The 15,355-nt window shown below is 37.2% G+C and overlaps 1 protein-coding gene across 1 annotated transcript in view; it reads right to left on the reverse strand.

The window, feature by feature from the left end:
- Positions 1-15,355, reverse strand: part of RANBP17 (RAN binding protein 17) — a 189,727-nt gene that overhangs the window by 31,156 nt on the left and 143,216 nt on the right. Inside the window, exons 23-25 of the mRNA XM_060786264.2 lie at positions 12,577-12,791; positions 9,389-9,527; positions 3,916-4,082 (exon numbers count right to left, since the gene is read on the reverse strand). Of these exons, the coding sequence (XP_060642247.2) occupies positions 3,916-4,082; positions 9,389-9,527; positions 12,577-12,791 (521 nt within the window). The remainder of the gene's footprint in view (positions 1-3,915; positions 4,083-9,388; positions 9,528-12,576; positions 12,792-15,355) is intronic.

The raw sequence follows: 15,355 nt of genomic DNA on the forward strand, positions 1-15,355 counted from the left end.
TCAACTATAACTGATGGCTGCTCAGTCTATGTGAGCAGCAAGTTACGTATCTGACTACATAACTTGAATTCACACAGTGCTTTCTATAAAATCCCAATGATCCCATGTTCCTATGGTATATTATTTATTTACAATATTTATATCCTGCTCCTCTCATCCCGAAAGGGACTCGGAGTGGATTATCGTATGCCGCGTAAAATCCAATATAGTATATACATATATCATAAAACCGTTAAAACCATGATACCTAGTGCAGGAGTATACAAAGATTTTTCATTTGGTTTATAAAAATAAACCATTACATTACAAATTAATTCTACACTTGTTTGGATATGTACAAATATGTAGAGATGTTCTTTTCCCGTTTTAATAGAAACATAATATATAAAGAGAGTATCCATCAAAACAGGCAAACTGGGAAGCTATGCAGTTCCACTGCATCACTTTAAAGAACTGACAAGGCTCTTTAAGCTCACCGTACAATTAGTCATTAGGGTCTAGTTTTGTAGCACTGTTAAGCAATTTGTAATAACCCTTTCCTTTTAATAGGGTTAGGCATTACTTACAAGACACAGCTGTCTTGGAAACGAAACCTCTAGCTGTGAAGCAACAGTCTTGTTCATTAGCCTCCATGATAGTCAAATCAGCTCTAAAGCCAGGGTTTAATGGCCTGCCGATGAATAATCAATGGCTCACTTTTCATCTGAGTGTGAAAATGAGAATAATCTAATTCATTGTCCCTCTGGTAAGACGCAAAGCCTTGGGTTCTGTTTCTATTCAGGGCTGATTTATAACCCAATGGAAACCTGATGTAAACATATAATCAATGAGCCCCATCATTGCTGATAACCACCCCCAACTGGCTCACTCCCTCATCTCAAAAAGCCATCCCTTTAGGCTATTAGCTACGTCCAGCTCACTCTTTCTACTATTCCTGCCTGCTGCTTTTACCTTGGCCATTCGTTCAGACCAGCAGAGTCAGAAGTAATTTTATACGCAGCAGAGAGCGGGTGGAATTGATTTTTCACTCAGCACTCTGTTCCCATCTGAATAATTATCAATTTTACTGCCTCATAAAGGGAAGAGTCAAAATTTCAAATCAATTCAAAAGAGCTTCTGAGACTAGAAAAACTGTGCACAAGGAGAAAGGTCAAAGTTGGCAGTGACCTCGGGAGATGATGTCAGGTATTAGTACACAGAATGGTTGACATCAGAGGCACTCAATACAGTATGACTTGCGCTAATGCAAATCATATTTATGCTGACTACTGGAGACTGGTCATTAATATTTAAAAGAGTATCTGAAAGCCTGCATTCAAAATAAATATAATGTATTCTACAGATTGTGAAGGTAATAAAGACAGATCACTGCTTATTCATATGCTATAAATTTCAGGATTGCCAACCATCATGGATACAACATAGGACATTAAGGTCATAAGAAAGGCAAATGTATGAAAATCCAGATTTAAGCCAGTATGCCATTCTTCTTGATTATGGAGCTGTGCTCGCAGAGTACTAACTACTGTACTCAGTAAGATTCAAATATTGGATATGCTGTTTGGTTTTGATCAACTTTCCCTCCAGACTGGCTACTTCAAGAAGTTGCACAAAGAGGCAAACGATGCCAGAGAATCACATGCTAATAAGTTATCTACATGTCTACATTATATCTGACATTTATTTGGCTTTATTTGGAGGTAAAGATCTATCCAAGTTACTAAGAATGATTACATGGCAACTGCTCAGTTAACAAAGCGCATGACAGTGAAGCTCCTCTTTACAAAGACTTAGGACCAGGATAAGGAAAAAAGAGGGATAAACATACGTACGTACTTGTTATGCCCGTTCAAGTCCTTTTCCTTCCCAATCTCTGTCTAGTTAGGGCTTTTTAAAAAGTAGAATCAACACTGAGAGGATGGTAAAGGAGAACTAGAAAAACACAAACTTTCAGTATCATGTTGCAGGAGCTGCCTGTTTTAAACAATGTATTCAAGATGGACATGGGTCAGAATAGCTTTCAGTTCTTTCTTATCCCATTGTGTGTGCTGGTCCACAACAGGCAAAGTAAACAACAGCTGCCTCCAGCAACATATTGAGAAAAGGGGAGCCCAAATAACAGCTTCCAAATGGTTAGATTACAGCCCCACTAATACCAGCCACCATAGACAAGACTGTAAACTGATGGGATATGTAACCCTGAAATACAGAAAGGACACAATTGGCCTATTTCATGATTTTAACGTGTATGCTTGTTTATGTATTTTAAAACTTTACACTGGGAACTGCCTCAGGAGGGTTTTATCATTACTATCCACTATCCATAAATCAATGGTCAGATGATCCTTTGCTTTAGACATACAGAGATATGTATGCTACAGATGTCAGCACCAATTAAATATTTTGCAGACATATGGTCATCTAATATTAATAGACATGCCTATTCATATTCTATGTATGTCTCTTCCCAATTCACTCTCTTCTTCTCCCTTTCAGCATTTATATTCCAAAAATTCAGCACCATTAAAAAAAACCTGAAACCTGAAGAGAAGTATGCAAAACATAGCCCTCTAAGAGTTGCTGGACAGCAACTCCCAGAATTTTCCTTCATTGCCTATGCTGGCTTAGGCTGATAAGGGTTGTAGTCCAACTAAAGGCACACACTGCCATTCCTGATGAAAAGGGGGCCTAAAAATATTCCATGTAAATAAATATTAATAACTCATAATCACTACTTTAATCACTACCTTTATCATTATCTTTAACATTGCCATTTCTGAGTAGCTATCCTGCCCTCTGATTCTAGGGGGCCACAGTTAGCACAGCAGATTAAACTGCAAGCTACAGAAAGCCTTGCTGACTGGAAGGTTGACATATAAATAAAATATATTATTATTATTAGTATTACACCTGGATGAAGTTAACACACAAATGAGACTGATAACCAATAAATGAATGACACCACCCTGCACATCAGAAGATTGAGTGCCATCAACTTAACAGTAGAAACATTTCTTTCTAGTTTCAGGTAATTGCTAAGTGCATGTAAACAGAGATAAAAAGACTGAAGTTGCATATAAGTGAGGAAATATGTAGCACAGAAATGAAGAGCAGGTAGAAGGTGTTAAACCTCTTATGCGTGAACTTCAGCAATCTGAAAAAAAAAGAAACTCTTGCAATTCTCCTTGTGGAAATATTGCGAGAGTTCCCCTCTTTACCTTCTCCTCCACAAAATAGGATAAGTGAAGCGTTTGCTGATTTTTTCATTACCTCTGGATGGTGTAGAGGAGAGGGCCCATGGTTTTGCTCTTCACTCACCACTCTACTTGTCAATCATACTGAACATAACGACATACAAATACTCCTTTATCTAGTCTAGTAAGCTATCTCTAATGTATGCAAATCAGATCTCTCCAGAAAATCCCCAAGAAGACAAGAAGATGTTTATTCCCTTTGTCTAATTCTCTAAAATGGATAATGGCTGATAACCAGTTATACTTTTTCCATACAAATTTCTCTCACCAATTCTTAAAATCTTCTGAAAATATGGCTATTGCTATATCATATCTTTTGAAATTTATATTGCCACCCTGCCTTTCTGTCAAAAGAAATGGCAATCCAAGGACTGGATAAACACATAATTAAAATGCATTGATCAAAAGAAGAAAAAGAGGAAGGGGAGAGGGAATAAAAAATAATAATCACAACCCAAAGAGTCAAAATTCTTCCACAACAGCCATATATTAATGGCTGACAACAGGAGTCCTGGTGATCTTACTTCACTTAACCTACATTATAACGCCAGATATCTTTTCCTATCCTCAAAAATAGACTCCAACTGAAAATAAGAGATGTACTGGTTCATAAACAAAAAGGAGATCAAAATATAGCCAAGGTGAACCATGATGAGTTTACCTGCTGCAGCACCTCTGAGTTGCGTTGCATGAAATGCAGTAATCTTTGTCCCTCTTGGGAAATCTCTCTACACCTCAGAGGCTTCTTCCCTTCTCTTGCTATGTGTTTGAAGAGGTAGGTGACAATGTAGTCTAAACTTGCACAACAGCTGGAGGAGACAATGGTATCTGCACCAAGAAAACAAAACAAAACAAAGCATCTGAATTCCTGACTTCTTTTTAATATTAACATTTTTGAAGAAAAGGAAAGGCTGTAAGACTTATCTAGCAATCTAGAATGTTAAATGCTTGGATAAACTACTTCAGCACATCACTCCTCATGTTCTGTAGGCTTAACACAATCCAAGATTTCCGAATAGTATAAACCCTTTACTTTCATTATAAACAGCACAGGGGGACTTCTATCCCTCACTGGTACTCTGCCTCCTTGTAAGCACTCCTGCTGGCTGCTACAAATTGCAGGATTCCAGCTGTCTCCTTATTGCTAAGAAAATTTTGAATTCTGAGGAGCTTGTACTTGAGGGAATTAGGAAAGAAAACTGGCTTGGAAGGGCAATTATGAAGGAAATACAGAAGGTCCGGGAGTGTAAAATGTATCATTGAATACTAAAGTTAAGGACTGTAAATGCCATGATAATTCCTGTTTCCATGTACAGTTGTAAAAGGTGGACAACGAAGGAAGTAGGAAGGAAAATCAAGTAATTGAAATGTGGTGCTGGAGAGTTCTACAAATACAGAGGGCTGTTTAAAAAGGGTCCTAAAGCAAATCAAGGCTGAACTCTCACTAGAAACCATGATTGATAAATGGAGACTGTAGCATTTTGCTCATATCATGAGAAGGCTTGACTGAACAGAAATGATAATAATGTTTGAGAAGGTAGGAGGAAAACAGGAGACTACATTCCAGACTGATAGACCCAATAGGTCGATCCAGTTGGAAGATGGATAGGCTGAAAGACCCAAGAAGGGCTCTTGAAGACAGGGTAACTTGGAGGTCTCTGATTCATGGGATTGCCATAATTTTTAAGCCAACTTGGTGGCAGTTAACAACACTTAACAAAAAATACCTAAACATGAATGCTAGAAAAATACATTTGTATTTAAGCATGAAAATATTAATATGACACTGATGGAGGAGTACACAGTGAGAAGTAAAGAAGACCAAAATAAATGGGTGGTTGGGTATTTTTATGATCTGAAAGCTAATTATGAATACAATTGCACTTTTCCTACTAGATGTCTGGGTTTATGAACATCCTCTACTGCCTGGTTAAATGAACATGAGTACATCTTATTTTACCCGGAGTCACAGCAAAGTAAATTTCTTGGGAGAAGAAAGCCCTACGACATTTTGAACCAAAAATATGCACCTTTGAATCAAGCATATTAGTTAGTTAGTTTGATTTGTTTTATGACGCTATGAAAAGGGATACAGTTTATTTCAGTGTCTTTATTTACCACTTTTATACAAAGCTCGTCATCCTCTTTTGGGCAAAATTGTAATGGCACAATACTTTCACAATGCTCAACCAGTCCACAAACCACTGAGCCAGCAGAAAGCAAAGATGTCACTATTGAACCACCCATGTGGACAATTCCGGATTTTGAATTTTGGAATTCTAGATAAGGGATGCTCAACCTGTACAGTAAAATCAGATTTGATTTCCTTACAAAAATCAGTACATGGCAACAGCAGCTGTTAAGCTTCTAATTATGCTCTGCTTATGAATTCAACCAATCTTACTCAGTTTCTCCTTATTGGATTCTGCAGACTTTTCCTTTCTATACTACTGCCTCCTCTAGCATTTCTTTATATCTCAGCGTACCTTCTGTTACAATTCTAGCAGTACTTAATTTATTTAATGTTAGCGGATATCATTTTTTCTCTATTTGTTAGGGAAAGAAAAACATGGAATGGATGTTGATTGACCAGTGGAAAAAAATTACCCTTAAAACTTCAGATTCCTCTCAAGTGAGGATAACTCTTTAGCCTACAGTGGATTCAGCGGGATGCAAATCTAAGTTACTTCCATAGGATCAAAACTGGCATTGAATGCTATGCTATTTTAATGGGTGCATGTCTGTGCAAGATTTAAACTGTTAAAATATTAATTCAAAGGAGAAAGGGAAGGTATACGATAGACTCAATTAAGTATATCCCCCTAAACTGTGATAAGTGGAAGTCTGCCAATATTGCAGTGAGCATTTGAGCACTTCCCTCTAGACATGAGACTACTGATCTGTGCCAGTTCTACTTTATAAATGTTGTTTTGAAGTTTCGTTGTATTTGAACATCATTGCAATATATTTTTCCTAAGCTAAGTTCTCCTGAGGTCCTAAGAAAGATTTTGCAGACAATATAGCTGCAATTAGTCTCAAGACTCTCTTCATTCTACCAAGTATGAAACATTCCTCTACATTTCTGACAATCCTCATTTCCAATGGTTTCAAATGGAAGTGAACATTCTTATCTCCCCACAGAATGTCATTAATTGTAGAAAGCATTCACCTTGTTTGCTGTATGTCTAGTATAATCATATCCCATTCTTTGATTGAGAAGCTGAGGATTGCATGGGTGACAACCCCAAATTATTTTATTTATTATTAAATTTAGATCCTAGTTTTCTTCAAAACACTCAATTAATTTGATCTTCATGCTAACTCTGGATGCCCTGAATGTAACAAGGACAAGTATCCAACTCCCTTTTCTCTTTTATATCACTATAAACTCTGAAAAATTCCCTCCATATTATGAACCATGAAATTTAGGATGGTTTTGGATGCCAGAAATGAGGGAAACACAAAACCAAGCAATTTCTTTCCCCTAAGATATAGTAGTCAGAACTCTGAAGTATTACCTACTGAACTGGACTGCCAACTCCCAAATAATTTTCAAAACACAGAACAGGTTGGAAATGAAATAAATACATACTTTGGAGAAAAAAAAGAGAGAAATAGTTTAATCATGAAAAGTTAAATGAAGTTTAACTGAAATGCTTTTTTTCATGTCAGGAGTAGCTTAAGAAACTGCAAGTTGCTTCTGGTGTAAGAGAATTGGCCGTCTGCAAGGACATTGTCCACGGGACGCCTGGATGTTTTACCATTCTGTGGGAGGCTTCTCTCATATCCCCTCATGGAAAGCTGGAAATGACAGATGGGAGCTCACCCCACTCCATGGATTCGAACTGCCAACCTTTCGATCAGCAGTCCTGCCAGCACATGGGTTCAATCCAGTGTGCCACCGGGGGCTCGTATTGAAATGCTTCATTATAAAGAACAAGCTATCCTGATATAGAACTGGTTATGCACTACAAAAGCCTGAGCGGAACAAGTTCTCTAGTTTTTAGTCTTTTTATTTAAACCTATTGTCAACACTTGAACACAGTATTTCATCCCCAAAGTCTCCTTTCTTGTATCTACAAAGGAAGGTAATGAACGCTCCAAGAAATGTATTTGGAAATGCATATTTCATAAGTGGGTTTTGCAGTACTTTTCAACCTGCGCTTTGACTCTATTTGTTTTAAAATTGAATAACACAAAGTGAATCACTAACGTCCATTTAGAAACCAGTAGCTGCTCTAAACATGCTGATACTGTACAAGTAGATATTTTATATTCTTCTGTAAGTGATCTTAGCAGCACAGTGAAGAGGTCTACCCGTTCATCTGCTCACGAGGATGCAATTTAAGTATTAAGAGCTACTTATGTTTTCCCATAACAGTATATCAAAGATGCTTGTGGTGCTCGTTTTTCTTCTTATTGTCAGGGTGTAAGAAAGGAGGATGTTATGCAAGCGCCCCACACAGATTTTAATGGACAAGGAGGGGCATTTGTTGAACCTGAATGGAGTCCTCATTGTATTTTATTCAAGGCAGACAGACAAACAAACAACAAGTTAAGATGGTTGGAAGACGGGTGGGTGGGAAGGACAACTGTTGCTCTGATAAGCAGAAGGGGAGAGGGACTGTGTCTGCAGTCATGAGAAAAGACAGGAAGATATTTGTCCTCAAGCAAGCGTCCTTCTCGTCTATCTGAGTCTCAAGGTGCAAATGCTATTTGTTGAAAAGGCCTATTTGGCTGTTACACTTTATGAATACACATAGAAGGAAGAATTATTTCAAGATACTTGACAGTGCTATTAAGAGCGCCATAATTTAAGGGTTTTATTTGGTTTCAGATGAAGATAAAGGGAATAGGTTTAAGTGCCACACTCCCTAGCCAGCTTCTTACACAGTACCAGAATGACTTCCCTTTTAAGGGAGTCAGGTTGAAAAGTAAACAAATTAATCTATTCAACATCTAATAAAAACGGCTGGACAGCGAAAATGTTATGCTTTCATTTTAGTTAATGAATGGCAGGATGTTATCAATCACCGGAAAATTAGAAAGGCTTTGCGTGGAGATTAGTGAGACCATGTCATACACTGAGGATACATTAAAAGGTTCCAATCCACTGAGTCAGCTGTGAAAAAGCCAAGCAAACACTTTAGAAAAGGGCTCTCGAAGTGTTTGTCCTTACAGCGGAGTCTAAGTTGAGGGCTTCCATTATACATGATTTACAACCACAGTACTATATTTCACAGGAATATTACTGCAAAGTATGAAATACAAAGTGCGGATCCAAGATGTTAGTCTTCAAGGATTTTTTTAAAAAAAGATTTAAGATGTGGACTTTCATATCTTTTGTTCTCTTGTTTAATCTATAATACTATATACTGTGCCAAACATCTAAATGGCATAGGGAGAAAAAGAATAAGCTTTCAATAAATCAACAGCTAGATATTACATTGAAAAAATGAAAAAATGTTGATTATCTATACTTTTGATTTGTTTTGTTTTCTTACACGTGGAGTATAGCTTGCTAACTTAAATGCTTTCCTTTTAGCACACTGAAATTGCATTGAAATATTAATTTAATTGTGATGTAGTATTTACTACTGTTTGTAGTCACGATATTCAAAGTCAAACCTCACTTTGCCTATGAAATAACTGGACATTCTTGACTAAAATGCTAGTGATTGGATTGTCTTCCACAAATAGTGGTAACAGGCTTACCATGATAAAGTACTGTAAGTGATACAGAAATGATAACTAATTATATTGTTTTATGAGGAGAGTAAATTAACCACTAAAAAAAAAAATCATTGTTACCTGGATGGACGTTTTGGGTTCCTAACTATAAAGCAGAATATACATATTTAGCTCTAGTAAACCCACCGGCAATTTTATCAGCAACATTAGCAGGTTGAAGGTTATACTTGCTAATGTTTATCCCAGTCAAGTGGAGAAATCTTAAGATATATATATTTAATTTTTCAGGAAATAAGCATTTTAAAGAAAAATAATTCCATGTTGCACTGCAGTAATGACAAAAATAAAAGTCTTGATTGCTTTGAAAATCATGCCAAGTTGCTTTTAAATGCTGTACAGTGCCATTTGCATTTTTCCTCAGCTCAGTTATATGTTATACTTACCTAGTGCAGTAAGTCCTTCAGATATTGAAGTAAATATATACATTAGTACATGAGGCTCTAAACTAGTAATGAAACTCATATGGTCCTGTGTGAGGCATTCCAGCAGTGGGTAATAAGACTGGCTTAGTTTTCGATATTGCTGAAAATAAAAGAGAGAGAGAGAGAGGTCAGACAAGTATGTGGATTATGAAAAATACTAAGATACCTAAAAGAATTAACTTCCCGCTTTACTATAAATTACATTCTAGGCTGTATTTATTCTCTGCTCTTGACCTATCTGTTGGCAAAATAATCTGCATTTTGTAAACATATTATGAAATTCAGTGCCACTTAATATATTTTGTTTTTCCAATTATGGACAGGGCAAACAATCACTGTATAAACTCATTTATAACTCTAGAAATTTCAGTAAACAAATTGACTCAAAACCCCCAAATTGACATATTCATTGTTCAATTGTAAGTGCTGTATCTTAACTGTTATAAAAAGAAACCATCCATAGCAAGAACTTAGGCCATACTGGGAGAACCTAAAAGAAGCACCATGCCCCTTTACACGCCTCACCACGGCCCCACTTCTGACCTTTTTGAATGCCAGGGCAGGAAAATAGAAGCGGCTGCCAGCATTGCTGATTTCCCCTCTTCACTAAATGACCCTTGATTTATCTACAATTCATATAAAAATCCATCATTTTGCCCTCAAAATATGTCCTCAACTTATACATGAGGTTGACTTATACACAAGTATATATGGTATGTACAGTAGTTCATTTGAAATCTAAACATAGGCCCAGATTCAAATTAAAGAGTATACACAGTCTTCCCCATATGTTTACTGCTAAAAGAAACGGTAGGTGTGCACTATAGGATCGAGAAGTACTATAAAAGCCTTACGAAACCAAAAGCTTGAAGGGAACATATGGAACTCTGGGTATTCACAACTCCTCTACCCCTGACCACCCCACAGTGAACAAGAATATTTAAAGATATCACTGCACATTCCAATACACCTTTCATACGTTCAGCTTTGTAATACTAACATAGGGTTAGTGTACATATCACAGGCTCTGAACGAAACAGTGACCACCAGGATATTTAGCAGTTTACTAATTTGAGAGTAGATACATTTAGAAATGCCTCATTTTGAGCCTGTGTACATACAGTAGTTCTATGCAGAGATAGGTAATGAACTGGTGAGATACTGTTCTTAAAATGGTTGAAATATTAAATTGGTATCCCAAACATGGCTTTGGTTTGTTCTGTTATGTAGTTTAGCTGTTACACTGAAAATGTTTTATTTGTGGAATCTTGGAATCAAAATGTCTCAGGCTAGACATGCATTAGATTTTGTCCGTCTGACTTTGAACAGAGCCAAACCATTCCAGTGTACACTGAGTGTACCCATATTTTTTTTGAAAAAGAAGGAAAGCAAGATGGAGGAAAGGAGGTGTCCTGTTTCAGTTTTATTTCTCAATAATGATTACTGAATTTTAGCTTTTGACATACGCATGAGAACACTGACGCTTTTTAATGTGTTTTAATGGAAAAAAGACATAAAAACTGAATAGATAAAATGTTGAATTCATTGAAAGAACCAGTATGAAATCTTGACATTGTGAAGATGAAGTTCAAAATAAAGCTGGCTGTAAGAATAACAGAAATTCCATATGTTTTCACAGACACGGTAATCTGTTGCCACTGGATGATGAAAAATGTTCCCCAATTGCCTAAAATGACACAGTGATAATAACCCAACCTTGTAGATAATATTGCTATAGCTGCTCATTAATGCTTGCCCCATTGCACTCTACCGCCTGTTACTTAATCCACATAACTAACATTGCCATGTGGGGGAGCAGGAAATCGCTCCTTTTACAAAAATACTCCAATTGCACTAAATGCCTAGTTCCTTTAAAACCACAAAAGCAATTGGGGGCAGCTTTGACACTTCTTCAGCTAGTACAGGTCTGACTGTATGGATGCAGAGGGCATAATGAAAGAAATAGAGCACTTCATGCGAGGCAATATGGAAAAAAAGAGATACAGAGATATTTTTGTATCTCTCCCTCGCCATGGTGATCTATTTCCATTCTATTTTCATGCCACTGCTGTGTGCTCCTTCAGTTCAGAAATTTTTGAGCCAAAAAGGTGCTGCTTCCATCTTGGACTCTGGAAATTCTTGACTGAAAAGACAACTGCTGGCAAAGATTTCTGATGGATCAGTTTGCTTGTAACATAGATTGTTATCAGCTAGATTAACTCAGAAGAACTTTACCATTTTATTCTTCTTAGGCTAGGATAGTGAAATGTGCCTAAGATCACCCAGTGGGTTTTCGTAGATTAGAATGACTTAAAACTTCACAGTCCTATTCCATCACTTAAACCACTGCACCATGCTGACATTCCTGACTTGCATACTTGCCTTCCTTTTCCCAGAAGCATATATGCTGTCTTCTGGAGTGGTGGGTGAGTGAGTTGTATAAACCAAGATGAGGTCAATTTAACTAGATGTATTGGAGTACTATGCAGTATTATCCAGAAAGAACATCTCATGCAACTCAGGGCCAAGGCTTTGACATTGACAGAATTTTCCCCTCTCTTACTTGCCAGACAGTAGATTATAATATTACGTAACTAAATGTAATCCAATAGGCCCTATTTCCAAAACAAAGAAATGTCGGTGGGCTCTATTACATAAAATAATAGAAAATAATATAGGATTGTTTGGGGCTAGTCATCCTCTTCCATCCTAATCTACTTCAAAACAGTTGCAAGAGTGAGAGAAGAAGAGAGAGTAATGTATCTCTCCTTGAACAAACTGGAGAAGGGACAGGACATATATGGTATATAGCTAATATAATAATGCATACATACTTAAACACCAATTATGGTGGCTGTGCAAAATGAGAGAGGAGGCAAAATAATTCTACTGACATTCAAAGGTGTCATACAAGATAATCCAGTAAATAACTTCCATGTTAAAATAACTACCATATTTTGAAGTTCATTTGTATTAATGGCAATACAAAGAATCCTTCTGACTGTAAAAATGCAAAATAAATATAGGAAGCTGAGATGAAAAAGCATGGCATTTGAAGTGTATTAGATCCTCCACCCCCTCTCTATTTTAAGCCTGTGGTGGTGATTTCATATTTTGCATAAAGACTCCCAAGATGAATAATTGCTTACTAGCAAGTCACTGTGGGAAACTGAGAGCAGCATTTTGACAAAGGCCTGAAGTACATTGTCAAAGTGGTTGTCCCCATACAACTTGAAGACGCCAAAGCTGACATAATTTCCACACAAGGCAGATTTGAGTGCAGAGTAACAGATGGAAATACCCTTGAGTTTCATTGGATAAACTTGATCTTTTGACAGCGTCCCAAGGGACAGGATCTGGTTACCTGTTTGTAAGGAGAGGAAAGAAAGAGATAAAAAAGAAGGAAATTGACATAAGTACTTGAAAATAACATCACTTAACATTTTCATTTCACCAGTTTTTAAATTATACAAATACACAGTTCAATTTCTGTTTTAGAACAGAAGTTGCTATATTTTAAAGTAATCACAAAGTATATATTATTACAGAAGCTGGAGAAATACACAAGAAAGTAGGGACAGTAAGTTTGATCTTCATTCCATCCAGAAGACCAAACGAGTTTCAAAGTAAGAGAATAATTTGTAATCGTCTTCAAATAGTTGTTTGTTTAAAAATAAATTAAATATAGAATGTAAAAAGAAATTAAATGTACCAAGCCAGAAAGATGGATCTCTATGTTATGGCCTCTTTACTTCAGGAATGCAATCATTTGGCATGGGATAATGGATGATCTGCTGAACATTTCAACATAGGCACCTGTCTTATACCAAATCAGGCCACTGTTCTATCTATCTCAACATTAGTCAGAAGTTGCCTAGAGTTATAAATAACTGGATTTTTCTCAGGGACTTTTCAGACAGGCCTCTTATCTCAGGATCTGACCCCAGGTTTTTTGCTTTAAACTGGATTATATGAGCCCACACTGCCAGATAATCCGAGATAAACAGAAAACCTGGGATCAGATCCTGCAATAAAGGCCCTGTCTGGAAGGGCCCTCAACTCCATTCGCAAATGTGAGTTGAAGCAGCCATTCTCCCTGAGCTATAGCGCCTTCCTAAACTCAAAGGCATTTGAAAGCATGCTACCTATAAAAAAATATAAAGCACTTGTCTGTCAATGCCCAGAAGGTAATGTAAAACAGGAAATTTTACTGATTTTGTTCCTGAAGCTGAAGGAATTGCATTTTGAATGATGAACAGTGTTTGGTATGAATGAAAAGATGAGCTCCTACAAGTTTAGAATCAACCCCAGATCTCATGAATAGTGAAACTTCTTCTCCACAACTACTTTGGTGGCACACACAATGTCTGAAGGTACTGGTGTACTCAAGAAATCTACAAGTCTTCAGGTCTATTGGGGATCCAACCTACATTTTATAGCTTGTTAGGAGCATACAACTCAGATAGAACTTTGGACCAGAAGCTCAGGGTTCTTAGTCAGCAAGATAAAGCAGGAGGGCTTTAAAACACAACAGAAATATTTACCAGAATTTTGTTACTAAAGTAATACCACAATCTAAAGAGCATCCCCTTTAAAACTTAAGTCTAGGACCAGAATTACTGAAATGTGCAATACCTTGCACTATTCTGACTGACATTCCCACATGAAACCTGTCAGGACACTGATGGGACTACTTTCTCTCATGGAGTCAGCTTCGTAAGTAGGGAGTTAGCAACATACTAAATGAAGCCCCAGAGATAACATACTGGTCTAAAAGCTGCATTCTGTCAATCTACAGAACACTTCCAAAAATCCCATCTTATTATACAGTACATCTTATTATCTCCCATCTTATTATCTCCCAGTGCACTAAAAATATATAGAAGGTTTCATGCTAGCTAACCTCAAGCCAAATATTCTGGGCATTTCCCCTGTGAAGGATTCCTACATGCCTACACTGATACATGACTTGAGTCCTTCATCCAGCTATGGAAATGGGACATAATCAGTATGTGCTTTCTTGAAGGTAAATGTTAAGACACTGCGTGCATCTACACTGCAGAACAGGCATGGGCAAACTTCAGCCCTCCAGGTGTTTTGGACCAATTCCTACTGGCTGTTAGGAATTATGGGAGTTGAAGTCCAAAACACCTGGAGGGCCAAAGTTTGCCCATGCCTGCTGTAAAATCAATGCAGTTCAACAACACGTTAGTTACCATAGCTATGGAATCTTGGGAATTGTAGTTTTACAAAATATTTAGCCATCTCTGCCAAAGAATGCTGGTTCCTCATAAAACTACAACTCCTATGATTCCATAGTATTTGGCCATGGTAGTTAAAGTGATGTTAAACTGCATTAATTCCTACAGTGTAGACCTCTGTGTTGCCCAATCAGTGTGCTTTCCATATGTGAATCAGATCCATACAATTCTCACAAGCAGGATCAGGAGAGCAAAGGTAAATAAATTGATTTCCTTAATAGCTAAGAATGCATAGTCGACAGGCAGAATAGGATTTGGTCTCGTACTAGAAAAGTGTGTTTGAATAGGCCCTTTGGCTCTTTCTCACATAAGCCTATGGTTACCATTAATCCTTCTGAAGAAATCAAACCACTAAGTTCCAATGTTGTGGAGCGGGTGAATCTACTTAGCATCAAGGAAGCCTCTTTGGGAGGTAGCAAAATCCTTCCTCGTTTGACAATAGCTTCAGGATTCCTGCTATATACAACATTTAATTAGAAGGATTCTTCTGCTTGGATCTGGTTGGATCAAATGCATAGGTCAGTCATTGATTTAGTTAGAAATACAGAAATCGTGTCAGTCATGCAATAAGAATTAATCTATCTGGTGGTATAATTTGGATCAATTTGGATCAATTTGGTTTTGAGGCCAAAATCATGGAGTTTACTATAACCTCAAATATAGCCTG

This window comes from Anolis sagrei, chromosome 1, assembly GCF_037176765.1.
Source record: "Anolis sagrei isolate rAnoSag1 chromosome 1, rAnoSag1.mat, whole genome shotgun sequence".
Classification (NCBI taxonomy): Eukaryota; Metazoa; Chordata; class Lepidosauria; order Squamata; family Dactyloidae; genus Anolis; species Anolis sagrei.